This window comes from Podarcis tiliguerta (genome assembly GCF_965153285.1).
Source record: "Podarcis tiliguerta genome assembly, chromosome: 7".
Classification (NCBI taxonomy): domain Eukaryota; kingdom Metazoa; phylum Chordata; class Lepidosauria; order Squamata; family Lacertidae; genus Podarcis; species Podarcis tiliguerta.
In genome coordinates this window covers 43131266-43155523 of record NC_139540.1, presented here as the reverse complement: position 1 = coordinate 43155523, position 24258 = coordinate 43131266, and the positions used below count along the sequence as shown (strand labels likewise).

The 24258-nt window shown below is 39.6% G+C and overlaps 2 protein-coding genes across 4 annotated transcripts in view; one reads left to right on the top strand and one right to left on the bottom strand.

Moving 5' to 3' along the window:
- Positions 1-53: 53 nt before the first annotated feature.
- SS18 (SS18 subunit of BAF chromatin remodeling complex) lies at positions 54-23359 on the bottom strand. 3 transcript variants are annotated; one of them, XM_083451657.1, is made up of 11 exons: positions 22873-23182; positions 19926-20002; positions 18760-18844; positions 13379-13532; positions 11859-12080; positions 10795-10962; positions 9860-9964; positions 7517-7609; positions 6696-6812; positions 2841-2974; positions 54-1683 (listed from the first exon to the last, which is right to left on the bottom strand). In XM_083451657.1, the coding sequence occupies exons 1-11, from the start codon at positions 22939-22941 to the stop codon at positions 1657-1659; spliced, it is 1251 nt and encodes a 416-aa protein (XP_083307783.1). In that variant the 5' UTR covers positions 22942-23182; the 3' UTR covers positions 54-1656. The 3 variants fall into 3 exon arrangements, with proteins under 3 accessions (XP_083307783.1, XP_083307784.1, XP_083307785.1); XM_083451658.1 differs by lacking the exon at positions 7517-7609 and having other exon boundaries at positions 22873-23208; XM_083451659.1 differs by lacking the exons at positions 7517-7609; positions 9860-9964 and having other exon boundaries at positions 22873-23359.
- Positions 23194-24258, top strand: part of TAF4B (TATA-box binding protein associated factor 4b) — a 62706-nt gene continuing 61641 nt past the window's right edge. Inside the window, exon 1 of the mRNA XM_083451622.1 lies at positions 23194-23315. The gene's annotated coding sequence lies outside the window, so the exon portion shown is untranslated. The remainder of the gene's footprint in view (positions 23316-24258) is intronic.

The window sequence follows — 24258 nt, the reverse complement described above, 5'->3', positions numbered from 1 at the left end:
CAAAAGAAATATCAGACTGAAACAGATCTAATTTAAAGGAGCAAATGAAAAAATTAAAATCACAAATAATTTATTCTTCTGTTAAGAGGTGATGGAGGAGAGTTTTAAATAGCAATGAAGTACACAGTGGTGGGAAATTGGCACAGAACCTAGAGCATTTAGTTCATACCTATGTTCCTCACATTTTCAGTTCAAAACTTGATTTTAATTTGCAACCAATATAAAAAAGAAATTTGTTCTGAATTTAAAATTATGGAGGAATGCATCTTTTTATGTCTTATGCATTCAAGTTCAGCTTATCATGTAAAAATATAGCAACACATAATAAACATATCTAACTCCTGGGCCAATTTTAGTTATATTTTTAAAAATATTTACCAAGACAGCCTAAATGCATGTATTTCTGTGCAACACACTCTATGGTGATGCACCTGAGAAAACAATTGCAGGTTGATCTCAAACAGTTTTGTGTTCTCTATGGCTCTGCTGTTAATCCAAGTGATGGCTAACTCACACGCAACACTAAAAATTAATGCAGTTCACAATGGAGTTTGGCATTTTAAAAAACCTCACTAGAACTTGGTCTTGGTCTCATATTAACCAGTATGAAAATGGACATAAAACAACAAATGCCTTCTTTCTTAACTCTCATATGATAAAGTTTAGACAAGTTTTACAAAAGCGCCTATACTATTTTTGTTACATAGAAATGATCCTACTAAAAGTTAAATACACTTATGAAATAAAATACATGTCGACCTATCTATAATTTGTTTTTAAATACTTTGTATATTCAAGCCAGGTTAAATGAACACTTTTTAAAATTCCTTGTTACTGCAATCAGAAAAAGATCACAGCTTGATTTATGTGAAACCATTACAAGACACTTACAAATCCAGTCTGAACATTTTCCTGTTACCAAAATAATAATATTACAGAAAATTGCCACTGCTAGAAACCATTTTTACAAAAGAGCTTTGCACAAAATATTTAAAAATTAATTCTTTATACTAGACTGTGTTATTGTCCATGATCATCCTGTCATTAAATAGATGGGGTATTAATTCTGCATACCAGTCTGTCAAGAATGTATGTTGAGCATCTCTCTTTCATACAACAATGAGACTAACACAATAAAGAATGCATCATGTGCCAATCTATATGGGTTTCTGACCTTGCCCAGTGCGTAGTGTACTGCCTTGCATATTCCATATGAAAAACATAATATATAAAATATTGCTGCTGTAAAAATTTTCCCCTTCCCCTTACAAAAGAATCTGTGGAAAAATATCAAATTCCCTTAACCTTCATAAACATACAATGCTGCTCACACATTTCAGCTTGTAACAGTTTGTTTGATGTACAGTTCTAAGCTCCTTGCAAAATTGAGTATTCTCTGTCCAATATTGCCATCTAGAGTACAGATGCAAAATTATTTTAGAAAGACTATCACTTTTGTTTATAAACTAGTCCAGACAGGCAATATACTGAAAAGCAGCCATTTATCAACATTGCAGGGTTGTTTTTTCTTCTGTTTCTCTTGTTTCCCAAACTAGATAGACTAGAATATTCTCTTCAAAAGGAGATGTCCACAATACTGAAGAGGCAATACAGCTGCTAAAATTTACTGGTTATTTCCTGATTTTTGTTTTTCTTTCATTGTTGGTAGTTTCCATACTGCCCCTAAGAAGAGAGAGGGAGAGAATGAATGTAAATATACTGTTGATTTCCTTATTTTCCTAGAACATAACATCACACCTGGAATATGTCCCAAAGTCATAAGATTTGCACATACCCCTGAACTTTCACTTCTTCTAAAGCTAAAGTAATGGCAAATGGGATTTGCTTCAAAATTTCAATTGTAAACTTGACACTATTGATTTTCTTAGAAACTGGAACTGGCAATAAAGACCTTCAGACTTTAACTTATTGTTCTGACATTCCAACAAAACCGGCAGATTGAATTTGTTCACCATATTTAAAGCCTGCACCTTCAAAACTACAGTGTTCCTACAGTGGCTTACAATTAAAATAAAAATACAATATATAAATATATAAAAATATAAATAATTAATCTCGCTGTAAACAAGTGGTACAGTGACAATAAAGTATTTCTATTAGCAGGCCCTGTGGGATGCATTCAACTAAGTTTCACTCAGAGCAGAACTAGTGAAATTAATGGGCATAACTTAGTTAATTTCAATGGGTTTATTCTGAGTAATTTAAGTTGAAATTAATGAACATGACTAACTTGATTAATTGATTACTTTCAATGTGTATACACTGAGTAAAATGCAAGTTGTATACAACCTGTATCTAAGAACAGCACCAAAGCCCAGTAGCTAAATTAAATTTATTGTTTTAGTGAAATTGTATTCTTAATTTTACTCAGGCCACTTTGAGTGTTTTGTAAAAGCTGACAAGAAATGATTTTTAAATAAATAAAACAGCAGAGTTGCACCTCTTGATTCTATGTGGCCTGGAAATATTATAAAAGTCAGAAGACAGATAAAGCTAGAAGGGAAGTTTTTATGGTGTTGCATTAAACCAACCTGCATCCACTGCAGGACAGAGGGTTACATGGCACACTGCACAGCTGAGCATTTGTTAGAGAACAATAATGCACACTAACTTTGAATTTTGTTTTAGAATTTGACTTTCAGTAAATTCACTAAACATTAGTTTTGTCAGATTAGCTGTAACCAGTTTGTTCCTTCAAAGAGGGCTAAAGAGGATACACTATAAGCCTGCAAAGACTGAAAACTGAAATGTGCAATAATTTGTACCTGAAATGACAAATTGAAAGCTAAAATATTAAAATGGGAACACAAAAACTGCACCTGGTCATATCCATAAGGCCTCTGTTGTGGTGGTTGTGGGGGCCCAGGCTGCGTAGGCCGATATCCTCCGTACTGCTGCCCTTGCCCTTGGGGATAACCGGAATACTGAGGTCCTGGAGCATTTTGAGAAGGACCTGAAATATTTTATAGAGCAAAATTAAACAAGGATCAACTCAAACATTAAAACTACAAAGTCAGAAACAAATCATAATCATCAAACCATTTCTTTCAAAAAGTCAGAACAGGCTGTTGATCACACCAACTGGGCCCTCTAATCCAGCATCCCATTCTCACATTTCCAACTAGATGCCATGGGGAAGCCAGTAGGCAGGACTGGGTGCAACAGCACTTTCCCTGCATGGGATTCCCAAAAATGGGCATTCAGAGGCTTACTGCCTCCATCAGTGGAGGTAAAAAAACAGACATTGTGGTTAGTAGCCATTGCTAGCCTTGACCTCCATAAACTTGTATAATCGTCTTTACAAGCTATTCAAGTTAGTGGTCATCACTACCTTTTAAGTGAGATAATTCTGTAGCTTAAATACAACGTGAAATACTTTTGTCTGTCCTGAATCTTCCAACAATCAGCTTCATTGGATACTTTTGAATTCTACTATTATGTGAAATGAAGACAAACTTTTCTCTATCCACTTTATACACACCGCACATAATTTTACACCTCTATCATGTCCCTTCTTATTCACCTTTTCTCTAAACAAGGAAGGCCTAAATGATGCAACCTTTCCGCATGAATCATATAAAGTTTGTGACTCTTCCTTGCATAATATTATAACTCCAGGTTTGCAAGAATGATTTCTGCTATCCAGATTTGAAAGATACAAGTCATTTTATATGGTTATCTTTCTTCTTTTACAAACATGACAATTTTGTTAAGCTAAGCTCATAGCAGAGACTTAACAAGGCCAAATTATAATTACCATGTCCCTCTGTTTAAACTCTGGAAAAAAGTACAAAGAATACAACCCTTTCCCCCCCTTATTAAATACGCCCTGTTGTTTTTGCTTTCTGGCAGGCAGTAAGAGTGTGGGTATGAGCCTACTAGATAGATGCCCACCAAAGACAAGTGAAGAAACTCTTCTCAAAGCTTTACTTGTCACTTTCCAATCTATCCGCCTTTTCAATAGCTTTTGGTGGCGGAATCTCTTTGTTCTACAATTGGGGAAAAACATTAGAACAAAGCTGTTGGGATCTAGTGTCCAAATTCTTTGATGCCTCCTATAAAGACTCTGCAGGATCCAATTAAACTAAAAGAGCTATGAATATCTAAAAATCAGTAGGGGAACTCTAGTATATAGCCAAGTCTATTTACGCAGTTATTAACTTAACTTGATCCAACACTAGGAAGCATATTTGTTACATATCATATAGTGAGTATGTATCTACAAGCTGACACATTTGTCATTTTGCACTGGTGAAAGACACCAATAACTTCCAATATCCTCTTTGCTCTACCCAGAAAAAAAATACATACTGCTTAAAGAAGTCTGTTCAACAAAAACTGCAAACGTGTGGTTTACATCCACAGTACTTGGCCTCCATAGTGGGTCAGATCACTGATTTATCTAGTCTCTCTCAAATACAGTAATATTAACATTTCGAATAAAATTATGTTATTGGCTTGTTTAAAAGAGAATGCTGTTTAGGATGGAATCCAGCAGCTAGGAATTAAGTTAAAATTCAAGTCTCACAATGAACGTAAGTACACTACTGAACACTGCTTGCCAATGCTGCAACAAGGGCTGTAGAGGGAAGGCTTTCCAGAGATGACAGCATTTGCCCAGTTTGTCCTATTTGCCTTATAGAGGATATCACTTCAATGGTGTACCTTAAGACACCTAAATGGATGCTCAGCGTGATGTCTGACAACTTTCCTCTGAACATCAAACTCTCATGCCATATCACAAGGTACGCTTGGAAGTCCCATCTGTTTCAAAACTAGACATGGTGCCAGCAATGTGGAAGGAAAGACCGGTGTTCAAGGAACACCTGCTAAAAGCCTTATTGGGCACAAAGTACTAGTACTGCAGTAGTCTGGATGCTGACCAATGTTTATTATATAGCAGTCACACTATAAAGGCTATCTAAAGTTGAGTTTAAGAAGGTACTGGTCTTCCGCAGCAGCAACTGCTCCAGCTGGTATTCAGGGATGATGGGAATCTGTTTTTCCAGATGTTTCTGGACTACAACTCCCATCATCCTTGACTTACAACTTTAAACTGTAAACCACCCTGTGATTTTTGGATGTAGGATGGTATAAAAATTTACTAACAACAACACCCTTACTTTTAGATCTGGTATAATTGAGGCAGCCTTATGTTTGTTTAAGAGGCAACACTGACTGTTACCAGTCAGGTCCATTCAATGCTGTAAGAACAAAAGGATGCTTACACACATTAAATTCCCCACTCTCTCCTTTCTACTGCAGCCCCCTGAAAAGCATTTCCTGAGGCCTGGCAAATGGAGCAAGAGGGCTGCAGTGGGAGGCTGGATACTGGAAAGAGGAAATGACAACAGCAGGGTGGGTATTGCTGCCACTTACCTAGATGCTGCAGGGGCAGGGCTGTGCAGGCACACTGGCAGTGTCAGTCCAATGGTCCCTGCCCTAGCATTGTTCAGGTAAGAAGGCAGTGACAGGTGTGTTAGGAGGGCAGCTCCACCACACCAAACCAGCCACTCTTGGGAGAGTGCAAGTTACCTCTACCCAATTCTCTGCCAGCGCCCCCAATGGCATCTGATGCCTTAGTCTTGGGAAAAGTATTTCAAGGGTGAAAGGGGCTGCAGTGGGAAGGGGAGGTTTCAGAATTCCCTCTATATAAGCATCCTTGTACGAATATTGCATTGGATACAACCCAATGAATTCCTTAACCAGGCAGAAATTTGTTCACAGAAGCTTCACTTCAGTGACCTTCAGTTTGCGTGCACAGATTGCTGTCTGCATCTTAGGCAGTTATTCAATGAGGATGAAAATATCTATATTATGTTTACTTCATATTGCAAAATGGTTCAGAGCAAGGTTAGGCACTGATCTTTCTATTTATGTACAAAACAGATTAAAGCTGTAGAAAATATTAAGAGATGCTGAAATTAGAAAAACTAGCACATCAGCAACACTGATTTTGAGAGTTGCTCAATTTGAATAAATGCAAGATAAAACACACAAATGCACTCTATCACAGTCTGTTTCAATTTCAGAACTTATAGGAGACCAAAAATATTGTTTTAAATTAACACCGTGAAGGCTGTGATCTTGAGTTTATTTCACTTGGCAGTTATACAGAAATAAACAAGACTAACTTTCAAATAATGGCAATTCAAATGTGTGTATTAGGCATATTCTACCTACGTCCTTCCCAATTGCTGTGTAGGAAGGGAACTGAGCCAAAGGATGTCAAAAATGATTTTGAAACTGCTGCTTTCAAATGTTACTTTTAACAGAGTGGAGAAGCGAAAACAAATTTTTCAAGGCATATGGTTTACTGGTTAATAACAGAAGTGAAAACTCCCCATGCTCTACCCATAGCCACATGGGGAGTATGTGTATAATCCTGCTTTATAAACTGCCTGTGGATTTGAACCTTCTGTGACTGTTGGTGCATAAATGCTCTATTGCTGCTGGTAAATTGACATTTTGGTTCCACAGACAGCTGCAAAAGGATAAAGGAGTAAACTAAAAGCAGAAAGCCCAGTAATGGGGAAACCGTAGCCTTCCAAAAATGGCTGGATTTCACCTCCCATCCTCTCTGACCATTGGCCATGATGGCCAAGGCTCATGGGAGTTGAAGCTCAACCTTATAGTGCCATAGGTTGTATACCCCTGACTATATATTTACTCACCATAACCTTGCTGCTGCCCAGGGTAACCTTGCTGACCTGGATATTGCTGCTGTTGATAGCCTTGCTGCTGAGGCGGTGCTTGGTAGGCTTCTTGCTGCTGAGCATATTGCGCGTTTCCTGAAACATGAGGTTAAGCAAGGACAGTTAAAGGCACTTTTTCTAGTTCTTTCCCCACTTGTTTTAATATGCACAGTGAACACCACAAAAACAAAATGAAAATCCAGTCTTGATCTCAAAAACTGAACAAAACCAAGAAAACAAACAAACCAAAACAGAAGGAAAGGCCAAACAAACTGCAGTTAAAGCCAGATTTTGCAAGGCTAAACTGCAGCATTTTTCAGCATCTCTGCCAAATGAGCATTAAGTTTACTGGAACGTGATGTCATGACTTGATAATGCCATGACTATGCTAAATAAATAAAAAAAGGACAAAATTAAAGACAGCTACAGAGCACAAACTAGCTACACAAATCAGCAAGCTGTTTCCTAATGGCACTATATTTGTATGTACACATACACACAAAATATACAACTGGACCAATGGATTTATGTTTAAATAAAAAGGTACGATTTGAATAGATGCTAACGGTGTTTTAGTCATTTTACTGCTGTTAGAAATGACAAATTAAGGTTTAGATGCTGCAAGAAACTATTTTGAATGCTTCAAGTTCCCTGCAGTTCTCAACAGCCAGCGACTAGTAGTCTACAAGAGCTTTGCATGGGCAGGAAATAGGTTATGTTGTGCAAGATTTCGTTCCTTTGTGGAAGGGAAGAGGAAAAGGAATGTATGTGTGCATGTGTGTGTGAAGGTATATAGATACCTCCTTCGTAGTAATGTTGGGAGGAATCCTCATAAGGCCTATCGTAGCCTTGTTCAGGATACGACGGTTGCTGATAACCGTAATCACTATGACCTACATCAATTCGACAAGAGACAGGAAGAAACGTTAATGGCCTCTGAGTGAAAATCCTAAGAAGTTTTCATCTTACTGAAAAATCAGTGTCAGCTGGAAATACATTAAAAAGAACCTTCAAATTGATTTAGAAGGATTTACCAATAGGATTTCCTTTTATACGGAATTAACACGTGATATGAAAAAGTCAGCTAATGAAGTAGTTCTAGCAACATCACAGTGAGGGATAGTCTTAAGCTTCTGATCATCTTTGTTGTGGGGGGGTGGGGAGTACTTTTGTCTTTTTTTATAAAAATAAAAGCATTTAGTCCTTTCACATGTAAATAACCTGAATTTAATTAGAATGAATAAAGAAACCAATTATCATACACCTGTTCTACTGATTTCCAATTCAAAACCATATGCTGCTAAAAGCAGCATACACTACAGTGAACTTCCAAAAAACTTCATTGCTTTTTTTTTGTACGGCATATCTAAAAAATAATACTTATCTTCCCCTGCCCCAATGTAACTATTATCCACAGCAATCCTTTGTTGGGGGGGGGGGGTGGACACAAGAGAAAGGACAGCTTTCCTTCCAAATTCTCCTTTATCATATAAGAGCAATGAGTAAATGCTATGGACACCTGCCATTAGGATCCAGTTGGTAAAAGAAACATCCTACCTGATGCTTGCTTTAAGTTCTCACATATTTCTCCTGCTTGTAATTAGAAATCTACTTCATTAAGTAATATTGACCATGGTCAGTAATAATATGCTTCTTTTAGTTAAAAAGTAGTACTACATTTTTCAAAATGCTTTCAACTTTTGTGGCTACTATCGGTATATAAAATCATTCCTGATTATAGGCATCCCAAATTTTAATCAACTGCATATTCCATATCCTGCTACTTTTTGTCAGTTAAAAATGCCTTTTCATAATGAAAGACATGATTTGCAGATCATGTTATACAAGACAACTCTGGCATTTGCCAAACAGAAAAGAACAGAGCAGAACATAGTGGCTCTAATTCATCTAGCTGCAAATGGACTTTAGAAAATGTTCACAAAAGTTACTTATGCCACAGGTGAAAACATAATTTTATGTATTTTATACCATTTATAAGCCACTCTATAGTTCACGTTCTCTTGGCGGCTTACACTTTTGGTTTGGTCTTGTGCATAACATCTAGCAGCCAGATAAGACACAGTATGACTTCCAAGGGGGAAGTTGTAGCAGTGATTGATAGAATTTGAAAGAGTGCTTTGTGTGACTCTGCCTTACCATATTTTTACATGTTACAAAACTGGCTCTAATTTGAACCATAATTAGGGGTGTGGAAATCTGATTTCCTGACATGTGGATTAAGTAAACCATGAATATGATGGTGATGAATGATAAAAATGTGGTAAAATATCAGCAAATTCTATCTGAACACGTTAAGAAAAACACACCACACAATTCATTTGCAACAAATAGTTGCTCTGAAAAAGGTATTATATTGTGTGCCACAAATTAACGTACAAAGTGACATGTTAGCTCTTACAGCAACAATGAATCCATCAATATATTTTTAATTTGCCTTACTACCATACATTAAAATTGAATTTAAAAATTTCATTTCCTGAGGAACATCCTTGCATTTCCCTATGATATACGATAAGAATTTCTAATTTACGAGAAAATTTTACAATGCTAAGAGCCAGAATTTGTACTTCCCAAAATTACGTGATTTCCAAAATCAGAAAAATGTTAAAAGGAAAAATGGAGTTATCTATAATTCTGCAATGCAAGCATAGAATGCAGCCACGAACTGGGTCAAAGTAATTGCAACCGCAGCTTGCTCTTTAAAACACACAGAAAGAAAAGACTTTGAAAGCATATTGGTTGTTTTGTTAACAGCTCTTAAGTGAGTATTGAGCTTTAAAATTTCTTTTTATAAGCAAAATGATATTGAAAAGCAGACATAATACATGACTGCATCAAGTGTCCTACAAACAGTGAAGAATTTAATATATCTTGAGCCAAAAGAGGGAATTCTAATAAAATCTGTATCAGGGTACTAGAACTGAAGTTACAAAGTTTATACTTTGAGTGAGCTGTAAAATAAAGTTATCCGTAGGGTTTCAGATTACTGAACTTACAAGCTTTAGTAAATATAAGAAGTGTTCTAGTGATCAGCTGCTAAAAGTTGTTCATCAAATAGCTTTATATATAACTGGTAATGGGCAGGTATGTAAAATGGGAAAATTAATATTATGAGAAATTACCATCAGGGTAATATTGCTGGTTCATGCCTTCTGGAGGACCTTGTCCACCATGACTGTATTGGTCCCCATAATAGTCTTCCTGGCCTGAGTACTGCTGTGGTGGGCCTGAAAAACCACAACCAGTCAATATGTAAATAACTTATTTTCTCTGTTAGCACGCTCACTAATTTCTCAGTTTACTATGAGAAACAGTCCTCATCTAAGACTTCCCCCACCCGTGTCACTGTGTTTCAGAAAGCATACTTAATGCTTTGTGACTAAACAGGTATGTATTATATATATACAGCAAATTGACTGAATTATATACCCAAGATGATGCGAATATAAATTTCTAAAAACAGAAAGACAGTATCTATATATGTGTGTATATATATACATACTTGTTGCTCTTTAAAAAAGAAAAGAAAAAGCAGATAGTTTTTGAAAACCATCTCATCTTGTCTAGTGTGCAACTTGTCAATTCCACTCTACATTAGTACAGATTGTACAGTATTCCATATACTGAACATAGATTTAAGCGAAGTTTTATCTTTTTTATATAATTTTTGATTCAAAAAAGAAAATTAGAACAGAAAAATAGAGGTTTCAACATTTAATTCCAAAATAGTGACCTTTTGGCTTCAAGTACTATTTTGAGGAAAACATAATAGTACAGGATTGGAAATAGCCACTTGTTTGGGGATTTGCCTTTATGTTCTGAGGCAGAAAAGCTTTGCAAAAGCTAACTCTTTTAGGCCTGAAATGATAAACAGAGCAGGCAGGTGCACACGTAAAATTGTGTACTATAAACTTTTGTGGCCTTCTCTGAAAGGTTTAGATAAATACAGAATGTATGTCAAGAATATAGAGAACAGGATATAGGTAAGAAAATCAGCTGAAAGTTTTTCTTATGTGTTAATTAATCAAGTGGTAAAATTGGCAACTTTGAATCTTACCTTGCTGTGGAGGTCTGTATGGAGGAATCTGCCTCTGTCCTATCATATGGTTTCCTTGGTTAACTTGACCCATCATTGCCATTGGTGGCTGCTGTCCCTGATAATGTTGCCCACCTCCCTGGGGCATGTTATACTGTTGAGAAGGCGGCTGCTGGTGCATCATTGGGCCTACAGTGAGAAAAGCCATAGCAACATTTTATGCATTCATTCTAACTATAACCTACATTCAAGACAAACAAAAAGAAACATTAACTTTTCTAATTATCAGCTTTGACAAATAACAATTTTGGGGCACCAGAAACACAAAATGTCTTGCAAAACTTTTTCTACAAGATAAACAAAAAGTAGTTTAAGGCTAATATGCAAAATATCGTCGTTAATAGACAAAAACATATAGGGATAGGCAGAACCTGCTCAAAAAGAAAGATGGCCAAACCTTATACTGTAAAGTGTTGAATATGCTAGAAAAGTTTCATTGGCTTCAGCTGACCTAGCATAGTACAGGATCTTGAAGACTAAAATCTAATATTTCCTGCAACACAACCTTGTGTTTGCTTTAACAATTTGCTAAAACCCTGCTTCAGGTCCTCTGTGTGAAAGACTTGGAAAACCTGTCAACATATAATTTTAGGTACCTTTTCTCTTTATTATAATCACAGTGGTGTGCCAACTTTACTTCTTCCTACCTACAGACTAAAACCTGCTATGATTTAAACAGTTGTTCACAAAAACCTTGTTTTCACTGTGTGGCAAACTGTAGAAAATCCAAGTTGCTTGGATTCACAGCTGCTCTGTCTGGCTCACTTTGCTTTTCTGAACTCTTAACTGATAAAAAAACCTATTTTTCAGACATTTTCAACAAGTAAAGATCAGAAACCAACTCTACTTTTAAATAGCGTAACTCAGTTCCAAATAAACACCTTGAAATCATTTTATCTTATTTGATGAAAAGGAGGAATTTTACGCTGTGAACCACCCTGAGATCTTTGGATGAAGGGTGGTATACAAACTAATTAAAGAGAAATAATAAAATAATAATAAAGAGTGGAAATTTATTCTTTTACCTTGATTTGGTTGCATGGTTATATTTGGTCTAGGACCATAGTTTGCCATAGGCTGTCCTTGGCTCATTGTCATCTGATTCTGTCCAGGCATGCTTTGAGAGGATGGCACTGAATGATTATAACCTCCCATGGACCCATGACTATTTGAAGGCATGTTCATGGAACTGTTTGTCATGTTGAGCTGGTTGGGTCCAGGCCCCTGCATAGGCATGTGATTAGGTCCTTTGAAGAAAAATAATTTCTATATTAATGTCTTGAAACACACAATCACAGAGCCATGATGCTCATTTAAAAATCATCTAGGCTGCTCAATAAGGTTTGTCACTTAAACACAACACACTTAGAAGATTGAAATTTCCTGCATATTTAGTCATACTGCCCTTCCAAAAGAAGTAACAGTTTGCATCACTGTTAGCATTTCCTACATTGACTAAAGCTTTGTACATGCTGAATGTAGCACTCTATTGATGACCCAAAGTCATGTTTATACAGATTTGAAACATTTTAATTAATACCCGAAATGGTTAAAACAGTGGTATGGTTAAACAATGGAATTTGTTGACACAAGATGTAGCGATAGCCACCAACTTGGATGGCTTTAAAAGAGCATTAGACAAATTCATGGTGTAAAGGACCATCAATGGCTGCATTCTCCTCCATCCTTGGAGGCAATATGCCTCCATATACCAGCTACAAGTGGAGGGAATGCTGTTGTTTGCACATCCTGCTTGCAAGCTTCGCACAGTAATCTGGTTGGCCACTGTGAGAACAAGATGCTTAACTAGATGGGCCTTTGGTCTGATCCAGCATGGCTTTTCTTGTGTTGTTATGGTATTCAAACAGTAGGGTGGGATTCCTTCTTCAATGACATTTTGTGTGCTATTGCCAATCTTTCCCCAGAAAAATACAGCCTAATAAAACTGATAAAAACATGAAACACTGTTTTGCTTTTATCCTGCAAGCACTGACATGTCACACACTTTTATTCTGTAATAAAAACTTGACTTCAAGTTTAGAACAGAAAAAATCATGTTGAGGTATTGTAGACATCTTGCTTGATATACAGCCCTCCTCCCGCCATTGTACCATAGAGAAGATTAGTAGAAATTTGATTTTCTGTCTAAGTGACTTTTCCATCAGCTTCACCTCCTACATATCACACTAACTTAGATGTGATAGCATGAGATAATCTTTCAGTGAGAATTTATTCAACCACAGGCCAGTACCTTTCTTCAGAAAGCCTTCTAAACACAGCTGTAACTGTATGGTTTCAGACAGACTAAATTTAGCCAGTTCTGTTCAGAGGAATGCTGTGTGTCAGCTACATCAAAGCCCAAGGGCAGCCTGATAAACACAGAATACAGGTCACATAGCTCTGTAGCTAACAAACATAGAGAGCTTGTACTCAGGGGGCATTCAAAGCAGTTTTGTCATCAACAATCTTCCATCCCTTGAGCCCACATGTTGTTTCAGTTGCTGAGCAACCCTGGTGTTAATGTCTTCTTGGAGAAAAAACTTACCAGGCATCTGGCCGTTCATCTGGTTCTGCATGTGCGGTGCAGGAGGGCCCCCACCTACCATACCATCTGAACCCATATTGTGAGAACGTGGCGGTGGGGGAGGGCCACTCTGACTCATTCCTCCTGGACCCATTGGCATATTCTGTGTGGGTGGCTGAAAGACAATTTAATGAAACAGAAGAAGTTAGTACAATAAATACCCATCATATACATGTGGTACATTAACCAAGTTCTTCAGCATGTGCCTTGCTTCTCCTGATATATTAAACTTCCCTCAATGACTGGTAAGACTTTGCAGCACAGCACTATCTTCCAGTATGACCATTCCAGCACAGACTTTCTCCTCACAATTCAGGCTGTTTATTTAGTATGTCAACCTTTTTATCTGTACCTGCTACAAAATAAATTCAGGATTTTACTTTAATGTTGAATATGAAAACAGACTCCCTAGGAAGGTGCTGGACTCCCTAGGAAGGTGCTGGTTTCTAAGCAGTTTGAATGGCCATCTGTCATGGATGCTTTAGTTGAGATTTCGGCGTGGCAGGGGGTTGAACTAGCTGACTTCAGGGTGCCTGTGGGGAGCATGAGACTCTTAATTGTAAGGTTGTGGGTTTGAGTCCCAAGTTGGGCAAAAAGATTCCTGAACTGCAGGGAGTTGGACTTGATGACTTTTGTCATCCCTTCCAACTCTACAATTCTATGATTCTATGATTAAGCGAGTCATCCCATAAATTCCCGCAGGGACACTGGGATAGAGCAAAAAAATTCTGCTCAGGGAAGAGCATTCTATTGCACTCAAAGAAGAGGAAGCAGGCAATTTTTGCTGATTCCCCCCTCTACTTCCAACCACCTGAAAATCTGCTCTGGAGGATTGACGAGGTGTTTGAGGTGGTATGCAGAATTTCAGAGAAAATCTTCAAAAATCAACTCCCCTATTACATCAGCAAAAGGCTTAATGCAAAAGTTTAGAGGGAAAGCAAAATAAAGGTATATAAATGCATGGCAGTCTCCTCTAGGAAAGTCAAAGAAGGGAACTTCAAAGGACAGACTACCCATCATACTTCCCATGAGAATCTCCCACGAACAGGGAAGGCTCTTATCATACAGCTGTGTAAACAGACCTGTGAAGTAATCATGAGACACTATTCCCAGGGGAAACTTACCATCTGGTGTAAACCCTGTACATACAGGGGGCATGATGGTGCAATGGAAGTGATAAGTGGTGGTGGGAGTCACCATGCTAAAAAAAACCCCGCAAGCCTAGAGAGGAAGACTTTCTGCCCTGCCCTTTGCAGCAGAATGACAGTAGTTGCAATTTTAATACTTTTTAGTTTCTGGTTTTGGCCCAGCAGCTTTAAGTGCCTCTGAACCCAGGGGTTGTTGGAGGACCACATACCCTCGGTAAACTATTCAAAACCCACACACTCTTACCTTTTTAAAAAACCTACTGGGTAATGGGAAATGTGATGTGGATGGCCAATGTGAGGGATGCACAGACAGCTGGACTGCCCTATACACTTGAGACAATAGCAAACTGTTTTGGTCCCTATTAAATTTTGTTTCTTGGACCTTCTATTATACCTAATCCACCAAAACTTGGCCTTTTTCACCACATCTACCTGAAGCATCTTGAACCCAAAGACATATGTTGTCAATGTGGCACACCAGGGGTGGCAGTGAAACATGTAATCTAGTCATGCCCTATAGTGGCACAGTTCTGGAAAGAAGTCATTATCTGTGTTAACTCCATCCTGAAAGGTCCCCTGCCTGAAACCCTGATGAACTTCTGCCAGTCAGAGCAGACAGTGCTGAGCTAAATAGATCAATGCTCTGACTCAGTAAAAGGCAGATTCCTATGTTCCTAAGTTTCATTTCTAAAATGCATATTAGACCTGAAGAAACTATATAGCCATTCTTGTGGAACAGCTAAGTTCAGGACTGAGGTTTCAAACTTACACATCTTTCACAAACAAGATTATTAAGTGTACTTCTTTACCTAAGAGTTTAAGTTTCCTTGGTACCCACAATTAGATCATGAAAGTCAGGGAGTGGGTTACTGAGTTACCAGAAGCAGACATAACAGGAAAGAAACTATGAGTTTCACTTTTAACTAAGACACTGGAACTAAATGTGTGTAGATAAATACAGGAACAAGAGAAACAAGATTCTGAAACTTGCATCAATTCAGTACATGTCAATTCTTTTAAATAGAGAACTCCAGTATAGGATAAGGATTTTTGAAACATTTTTAAAATCGTACTTGGTTTACATGTGTATAACCATGCAATAAATACAGTTATTCATGCTTAAGGAAAAACATGTTTGGATCCAATTTTCAAAAAGCTAAGGCATCTAAAAACACTAAATAAGCAAGCTATGACTTTCATGGATGTTAAAGATGTTATATTAAGATAAACATCTGCATAAAAATGTCAAGACAACTATTCTTTCAGACATTAGCAGAATGTTTAAGTTTGAAGAATATTAGTAAGGTTTTCCCAGAAAAACAGGTAAGTATAAATGAATCTGTTTTCAGATTTCTTCTTTAGGTGTTCAGCTATTTTTTAAAAGCCCTAGCCTGTACATTTCTTCCACTCTTTCATCCATTGTCTATTTATCGCCTAACTTCTAATTCTTTTGCAATAAGCGTATTTTTTAACTCTAGGTACAAGAAAGATTTCAGGTAGTTGCAAGCAGAGATGGGCAAATTCCCCATGCCAAGCTTGGAATTTGTCTTAAAAAACTGTTCTCCTCAAATGCAGAAAGAACTTGGATCGCCCAACAACCCATCGCCCTTCCCACTCATCTATCCATCTCTCCCCACCCACCACACAAAAAGAATTGTGGCAACAGCAAGGGGAGCTAGAGACATCTAGTATTTTGCTATGGCTCCATACCAGATGCAAGAAGCACTGTGTAGTGCAACTTTCTCAACACTGGCATAACTAGAATTCCTAGAACACCTTGCAGCTGGCATGCAGCCACAATAGCATCCTTTCTTCCCTGCCAGAGCAGCATATTTAAGAGGGTGGGAGGAAGGGACAGTCCAAGTTCCTCGCCCGCTCAGTTTATAGATGGAGAATAGAAGTCAACCTAATTAGTCTTCCAAGCTGTATTTGGATAAAGTTCAAATTTATTATGAATAACAAAAGTAGCCAACCTGGTACTCTTCAGAAGCTTTGGGCTACAATTCCCATCAACTGCCCAAGCCAGCATGACCAATGCTCTAGTCTGATGCGAGTGGCACTCCAACAGCATCTAGAGGGCACCATTTCAGCCACCTCCCAATTACAACAGGTCTGGCACCAACTGTTGCCCAAGTCAGGCACTGGCTAAAAATGTGCCCCTCACCAGCCCAGCCTGCTACCTACGAACTCAATGGCTCCAGCTGGTGGTGTGTAGAGGCATCACTTTGTGTGGAAGTCGAGTTTGGTTGTCATCCATGGCAGCTGGCTAGCCACCATCTCTACTTCCCTATCTGGCCTGGGAGTTTCTTGAGAATGGAAAAGGGGCTCCTTCACAGAGCCAGGCATTTGGGCAAGGTGGTTAGGTGTTTGGTTGACCACAGCAGCTAGATAAGACTTTAACAATTCTAAAGCTTACTTTTTCTGTTTTAAAAGTCCTTTTAAGCCACTCTGGCAAACTGCAGTACCACCACAGGCATTCTTGCGCAGAAAGGCTGGATCTCGTTAATGGCTTTTGGTCTTCTCTAAGAACCAAGGTGCCAGAGACGTTTTCTGCAGTGGTGCTGCTGCCACCATAGAAAATATTTTTTGAAAAAGAGGGGGCAGTGGGGAGACGATGTTGATGGTGCTGCACTGTGCTGCAAAGAAAAGGGTGTGTTGGGGACATCAGCAACAAAAACTAGCATGGAGGTAACAGAAAACAGTGATGTGTTTTTGGTTAACAACTCTTGTAAGGCTTGTAAGGTTTGTGATGAGGTACTATGAAACCATAGGGCACAACCGTAGTGTGTTAAGTGGCATTTTCAACCAATCGAATATTAGGGTAAGTTGCATTAAATGGGTTGGCTCCAAATAACTGTGGGTGGAAGGAAAATAGCTGCAAGTGCTTGGAGAAGAAGTTGCATTACAGCTCATGCAATGCTATGCTAAGTAGATTCTATAGCAATTATCATGCTTCCACTTGTGCAAGTAGTTATGCAACCTCTTACGCAAGCAAAAAAAGGACACCTTTGAATTTAGCTTTACTTTCCCCATGGAAAACCCTAACATGAGATCCCAAACTGCATCAAAAAAGGAAAACCCAAATAATCAAGCTGATGGAGCAACTTGTCTGAGGAAAGATTATAACCTTTGCACCTATTAGTTTAGAGAAGATAGAGCTGTATAAAATTAAGTATAGTATAGAGAAAGTGGATAGAGAAAAGTTTTTCTCTCTCTTTCTTGTAACACTAGAACTCAGGGAAGATTCAGGGCAAAAGAAAGTACTTCTTCATAACGCTAAGCTATGGAATTCACTCCCACAAGAGTCAGTGATGGCCACCAAACTAGGATAGCTTCAAAAGAGAATCAGACCTTTGGCCTGATCCAGCAGACTCTTCTTATGTCCTTATGCCCTTCAGCAACTGGAAGAATTAGTTGCATGGAGTTAGTATTTTAAAAACAAAATGTATCACTGTACCATATCCATAAAGAGACTTGGTAATCTGTGCTAAGGGTACAATCTAATCATTTATTTTATTTATTAGATTTATATACTGCTCTTTATCATAAGATCTCAGGGCAGTGCACAGAATAAAATACAGGATAAAAACAAGTAAATAAGTAAAACAAATCAGCAAAACAGGAGTCCCCCTTCCCCCATACACATTTAAAAGGCTGTGGAATAGTAATCAGCCAAAGGAACGTTTTTGCCTGTCACCTAAAAACATATAGTGAAGGTGCTAATCAAATCTCCCTGGGGGCAGCATTCTACAAATGGGGAGCCACTACAGAGAAGGCCCGTTCTCATGTTGCCACCCTTCAGATCTCACATGGAGGAAGCACACAAAAAAGGGCCCCCAATGAACTTAGAATCTGGGACATTTATATGGGGAGAGGAGGTCCTTCAGGTATTGCGGTCCTGAGCCATTTAAGACTTTATAAGTCAAAACCAGCAATCTGAATTGGGCTGGTTTTAATTATGACTGATCCTGTATTAAAAATTACAGCCTTTTCTATGAAATCAAGCAAGTGTTATTCACAAGGTTCTATTTTAGTAATATACTGCAAATAGAGATATATGGGGCAGAGATGTTTGTTACAAGGTAGAAGATGCCATGCAGAAAAATTAGTACAGATATTTGTGATTAAACTTTTCTTTAGGTACATTTTTTACATTAGAAAGAACACACGCAATTGTCTTTACAAGGTACTTACTGGTGGCAGTATAGATTGCATATTTTGATTGGAGTCTGCTATTGTGGCTAGGTAGACCAAGTTTGTATGCAACAATTGCTGATAACTATAAAAAAGCAGAGTATGTTTACAGTTTAAGGTTAAAGATTCTCATGTCACTACTGTCAAAAACTGCCATGTAGCTATTCTAACGGCAGCATCTTATGAATACTTTGTACTGGACTACACTTAAAAACAACTCAGAAACAGGAATTGGTGTAGAATACTCAAATTTTGGTCTCCACACAATGGCTATTAATTAGTTTTAGGCACCACTTCTAAGTGCTGCTTCTGACATCTTAAAGCTCTTAAAAGCCTTATTCCCACATATCCAAAGTACATTCCTGTGTAGAAGATTGATAGTTGAATGACGTCTTTTGGGTAATGCTGGTTGTAGGGACCACACCATTGTCTTAACTTGCCTATTCAAAATTTTACACCATGATGCCCCACACATATGTATGTGCATGTCACAAAGCAGATATACCAGGCACATCCAACTTTCAAGAGACTGCGATCCACTCCCAGTATAAAAACCCGATCCCTCCTTCCCCCTCCTCCCTCTGTCAAAGTGAGCCACACAGCTGATGTGGATTCCAATCACACTTGCCCTCCCTCCTTCCCCCTCCCACCTTACCCCTCATTGTCAAAGGGACCCAGTGCCGGGGCAGCCACAGCAGCCAGGCCAGGGGGCAGGCAAGCAGACAAGGAATGTCCCTGCACCCCCGCCGCTGGGTCTTGTAGCTGCCACTGTCACGGCCAGGCCGGGCAACATCCCCGCGCTTCCCGTCCAGCCCGGCATTTCCTGCTGTGGCAGTGGCCAGGGGACGCCCCCAGTGCCAGGGGGCGACAACATTCCCGCGATTGACCAGGATCACTCCCCCGATCTACTGGTTGATCACAATTCAACAGTTGGATATGTCTGAGATATACTAACCAGCTAACTGAACAGAAAAAATATTACTTGTACCAACCAATACTGTACAATAATGCTATATAAGCAGAAGTTAGAGATTATGCACTTGCTTGCATAATGTGTTTTGTGCACCTGAAAAACCTGTTCTGTATGCACAGCACATTACTTTAGAGCATGGTTAACGTGAACATGGCAAGAGTGAACATGAATTACATTCAGGTAATTAACTTACTGAGAGCACTCTGAAGTTTTGCCTTTGTTCTGGTAGTCCATTATACACTGAATGAGATGGTTGTTTTCATCCAACATCTGTAATAATAAAACAGATTCTCAATAAGGTCAATCCATTCAAGCACCCACTGAACTCTATCCTTCCGAATCTCTTTTCTTTTTGAAAGTTTAGCAAAAGACCTTTTCCTTCTTTCAGAGTCGCTGCCTATCATAGCAACAGGATTACTGATCTCAACTGGAGCTAGATTTTGTCACAATCTGTCTTTTCAACCCAGATCATAAACTTTCATGGTCCCTCTTGTGGAATCCCGAGTTCAGCTTCATTACCACTGCTATTTATCTGTTGTACTTTTTCCTCAATAAGGGGGAGGGCACAGCAACTATGTAACTGATTTTCCCAGTTTCCCTTTTAGCTATCAAGAACATAAAGTTCTACCACAATCTTAAGCATACTTAAACTTTAATAGTGGTATCAAGAATGACAGAATTAGAAAAGTTAGACAACCTAAAATCAAAGAAGCTTCATTTGAATAAGTGTGGGCAATTACCGTAGGTACAGTGGTACCTCGCAAGACAAATGCCTCGCAAGACGAATGCCTCGCAAGACGAAAGAGTTTTTTGTTTTTTGAGTTGCTTCGCAAGAAGAATTTCCCTATGGGCTTGCTTCGCAAGACGAAAACGTCTTGCACCTTCCATCAATGCATTCCTATGGGAAACTGCCAATGCATTTCCTATGGGAAACCGTGCTTCGCAAGACGAAAAATTCACAAGACGAAAAAACTCGCGGAACGAATTAATCTCGTCTTGCGAGGCACCACTGTATTTTGAAGCAGTAAAACTGCTGGAACACTTTAGTTTCCTAGTCATACATAGATTATTCCTTTCCCTCCCCACCCCCACAATAATTATTTACTCATAATTTTTAGAAGGAAAAAAATAGGAATTTCTGCGTTCATGAAATGTCAATTGGAGCTATGACACTTCATTTTTCTTGTCTTATGCAGTCACTGTAAAAGACAAAAAAATCTACTATAACTACTTCTATTACTTCAGTTAGTTAAAAGCATCAAATTCTTGATTCTACACTTATGAAGTTAGCTACCAGAGATAATATAGAACTTAAAACTGTGTAGTTTACTTAAACAGAATCAATACTCAAGCACCAGTTTGAACAAATGAAAGTACTTCACATATATTATTTTATTGTAATTGTGAGACCACCACTGATAGATCAGTCTTATTAGTTCCATATTGCAGATGGGGAGGAGGTGACTTAAGATGAAACTGTTTGGTTTAAAAAATCCACCATGCCCAAAAAGAAATGTAACTTCTAGTTCAGCCATTTAGAAACAGTTCTGGGACTTCAATGAATTGGTGTTAAAACTGTAGCCTCAATGTCTTCAAAAGAATGCAGACCATCAAATTCTTAGTTAACTACCACTGCCATGAATTAAGCAACACCAGAAACCATAATATCTATATGCTTTCCACTGTGATCTTTCCAGTTCTGCAAGCGTTTCCACCATCAGGTTTCTCAAGTTTTCAACAGTACTTTTGCATCACATATATATCTTTAGCATCTTAACAGTCCCATACCCTATTACTAACCTCTCCATTACCAGCCCACCCTCCTTTTCCATCATTTTCCCTGAAGCATAACGATTTAACTTACAGCAACTCTTTAAAATCTTCACTCTTCTAAACTACTTAACTTACTGTAAAAGTACTTCAGCTGAAACATACACCTCCAGATGCAAGTTCTTTTAATATCAACTGCTCCCCAATTTTCATACTGAAACAGTAGGTAAGAGCTATGATTTCTCTTATACTCTGCCTTCACCACTGCGTTAATCCTGAATGCCTGCTCTTATATTACTCAGTAAATAATGATTTGTGCCCCCCCCCCACCTCAGTAGATCATGAGTTAGCAACATGCTGGATGCTGTGGGCCTTCGGAGTGGGGAGGAGAGGTAGGAGAGAGAATCACTTATAATTAGTGGGACATCTCTGACATTTTCACATGCATGTAATAAGGTTTTCTGCAATTTCTTGAGCAATTCCAGCTAATGCACTCCTCCTTCCCCTCCCCTATAATCCATTTAGTCTACGCTTCTCTTCCACTCCATGATTATGTTGTGTGGGGCCACTGCTTGAGCTTTCCCGATTTCCAACATTTATTATCATTTATTTCATTTCTATCCCATGTTCAGGGCCTTCAAGTGGCATGCCATGGCTCTCCCCTTCCTCATTTAACCCCCACCCACCCTCAAATAACCCTATTGAGTTCGGCTGAGCTGAGAAGCAGTGACTGGCCCAAGGCCACCCAGAGGCCATCAAGGCGGAGTGGGCATTTGAACCCTGGTCTCCCAGGTCCTAATCCCACACTTTTAAACCTACTACTAAAACCGCACTGCCGATCTCGACGAATGCAAGTCACAATACTACTACCACTGACTTTTAGAAGACATCTGAAGGCAGCCCTGCTTAGGGAAACTTTTAATATTTCATGAATGATTGCACTTAAATATTTTGCTGGAAGCTGCCCAGAGTGGCTGGGGAAGCCCAGCCAGATGGGCGGGGTATAAATTATTATTATTATTACTACCATTACTACTATTTAAAGTGGAAAGTCGGTGTTGGATATTCAACGCCACCTCTACCCCACCCCTCCCGTCAACCCCTTCATAGGGGAAGTCACAATAGCGGCCTACCTCGCAGGGCTGCCACAACTGCAACCCCTCCATTAAGCGGGGAGGTGTTGGGACAGGGAAAGAGAAAGGAAAAGCGCCACATTAAAACGGCTAAGGACTACTTTTGGGGGCTCCCAACGTCCCGAGCAGCCCCAGGCGCGAGCCGGGGCGCCGACCTCCCTCACCCGCCCCCCCCCCCTGTAATGAGCCCCAGCCCCGGCTTCGGCTGCCTGGCCCGGCCTAGGCCCCTCAGCCCACCTTCTGGATGGCAGCCGGCGTGATCTCGCCCTTCCCCCGCTGCCTGGGGGCTGCGAACGCCACCGACATCTTGGGCCCCCGCGCGAAGACGGGCCTCGGCGCGCACCGCGGCGGCTCCCCGCTCCTCCTCCTTCCTGCCCCCTCCCGCCTCTGAGGCCACAGCGGCGACAGCGGCGGCAAAGCCCTGGGAAGAACAGCAGCGAGCTGTGGAGGAGGAAGCGGTTACCCGTTGGGCCGAGCCATCGCCACTCTCAAAACAGGGGAGGGGACGGAGCAAAGTCCTGGCCAACGGCGACATCGGGCGCCACCGTGCCCCGGCGGCGCGGCGCTGCTTTCGGCTCAGCTCCCCGTAGCTCCGTTTCCAAACGGAACGGTCCCCGTTGCCGTCCGGAAAATGCGCTCGTGAGGACTGTTAGCGAACGCACCCCTTCGCTACGACAATGGTACGTTCCTACCCGACCTCCTTCGAGCGATGACAAATGTTACAGCCCCAGAGGAGGGGGCGGTCGGGAGAGAAGTTCTCTGTTGATTTATTCCCGCCCCCTCCCTCCGAGTTCCTCGCATCATTGGTCCAGCCCACTCTTTTCGGAGCCTGGCGTTTCCCTTTCAAGTCGCGAGAAGCAAAGCGAGCTTCCAGCTCGTGCGGCAAAGCACGTCTAAGCGAAACCCTCAGTCCCGTTTCAAGTGGGATCTTTGCTGTCTCCTTCAATGCACTGTTTGCTTCTTGGCTTTAAAGGGCGCGGGATTAATTTAAAACACACATGCCATATTTTTGTATTTTTTTTAAAGTATAGTTGTGAATTTTATTTTTGTAAACCGCCTTGAGGTTGTTATTGTTGTTTTACAATCATTTTACATTTTACAATGTTGTTTTACATTTTAAGAAATTGAATTAATGTTTTTGAGGTTTTATCATTTTTTATATTTTGTTGGAAGCCACCCAGATGGGCAGGGTACAAATAATATTATTATTAATAATTATTCAAATACGTTGGTGCGAGTCAGGGTTGCCAACCCTTCCCCCCCCCCAACTTTTTTTTTTTTTTTTTTTTTGGCACAGCCTGCCAAGTCAGCAACTGAAACTGAACTTCTTGTTGTGCGCCTAGGGTTGCCAGATATTTTCTGGCGGGGCTCCTGTGCCAGGTAGAAGATTAGGAGTTGAAGCCTTTTCTGCCTTGGAATCACAATTATAGGGGAAACTTCTGTATATTTCTACCAGCCAGGGTGCTGTTAAAAGAAATAGCTCCACCACAATAATATACACACACACAAAAATTACTTAAATTCCACCTGTTCTTTCAGCAGCTTACAAGGATTTCTTGTTTAGTCTTTATAAGATGTCCAAAGCAAATAGTGGATGATGCTTCACATATGACGGAAGGACGG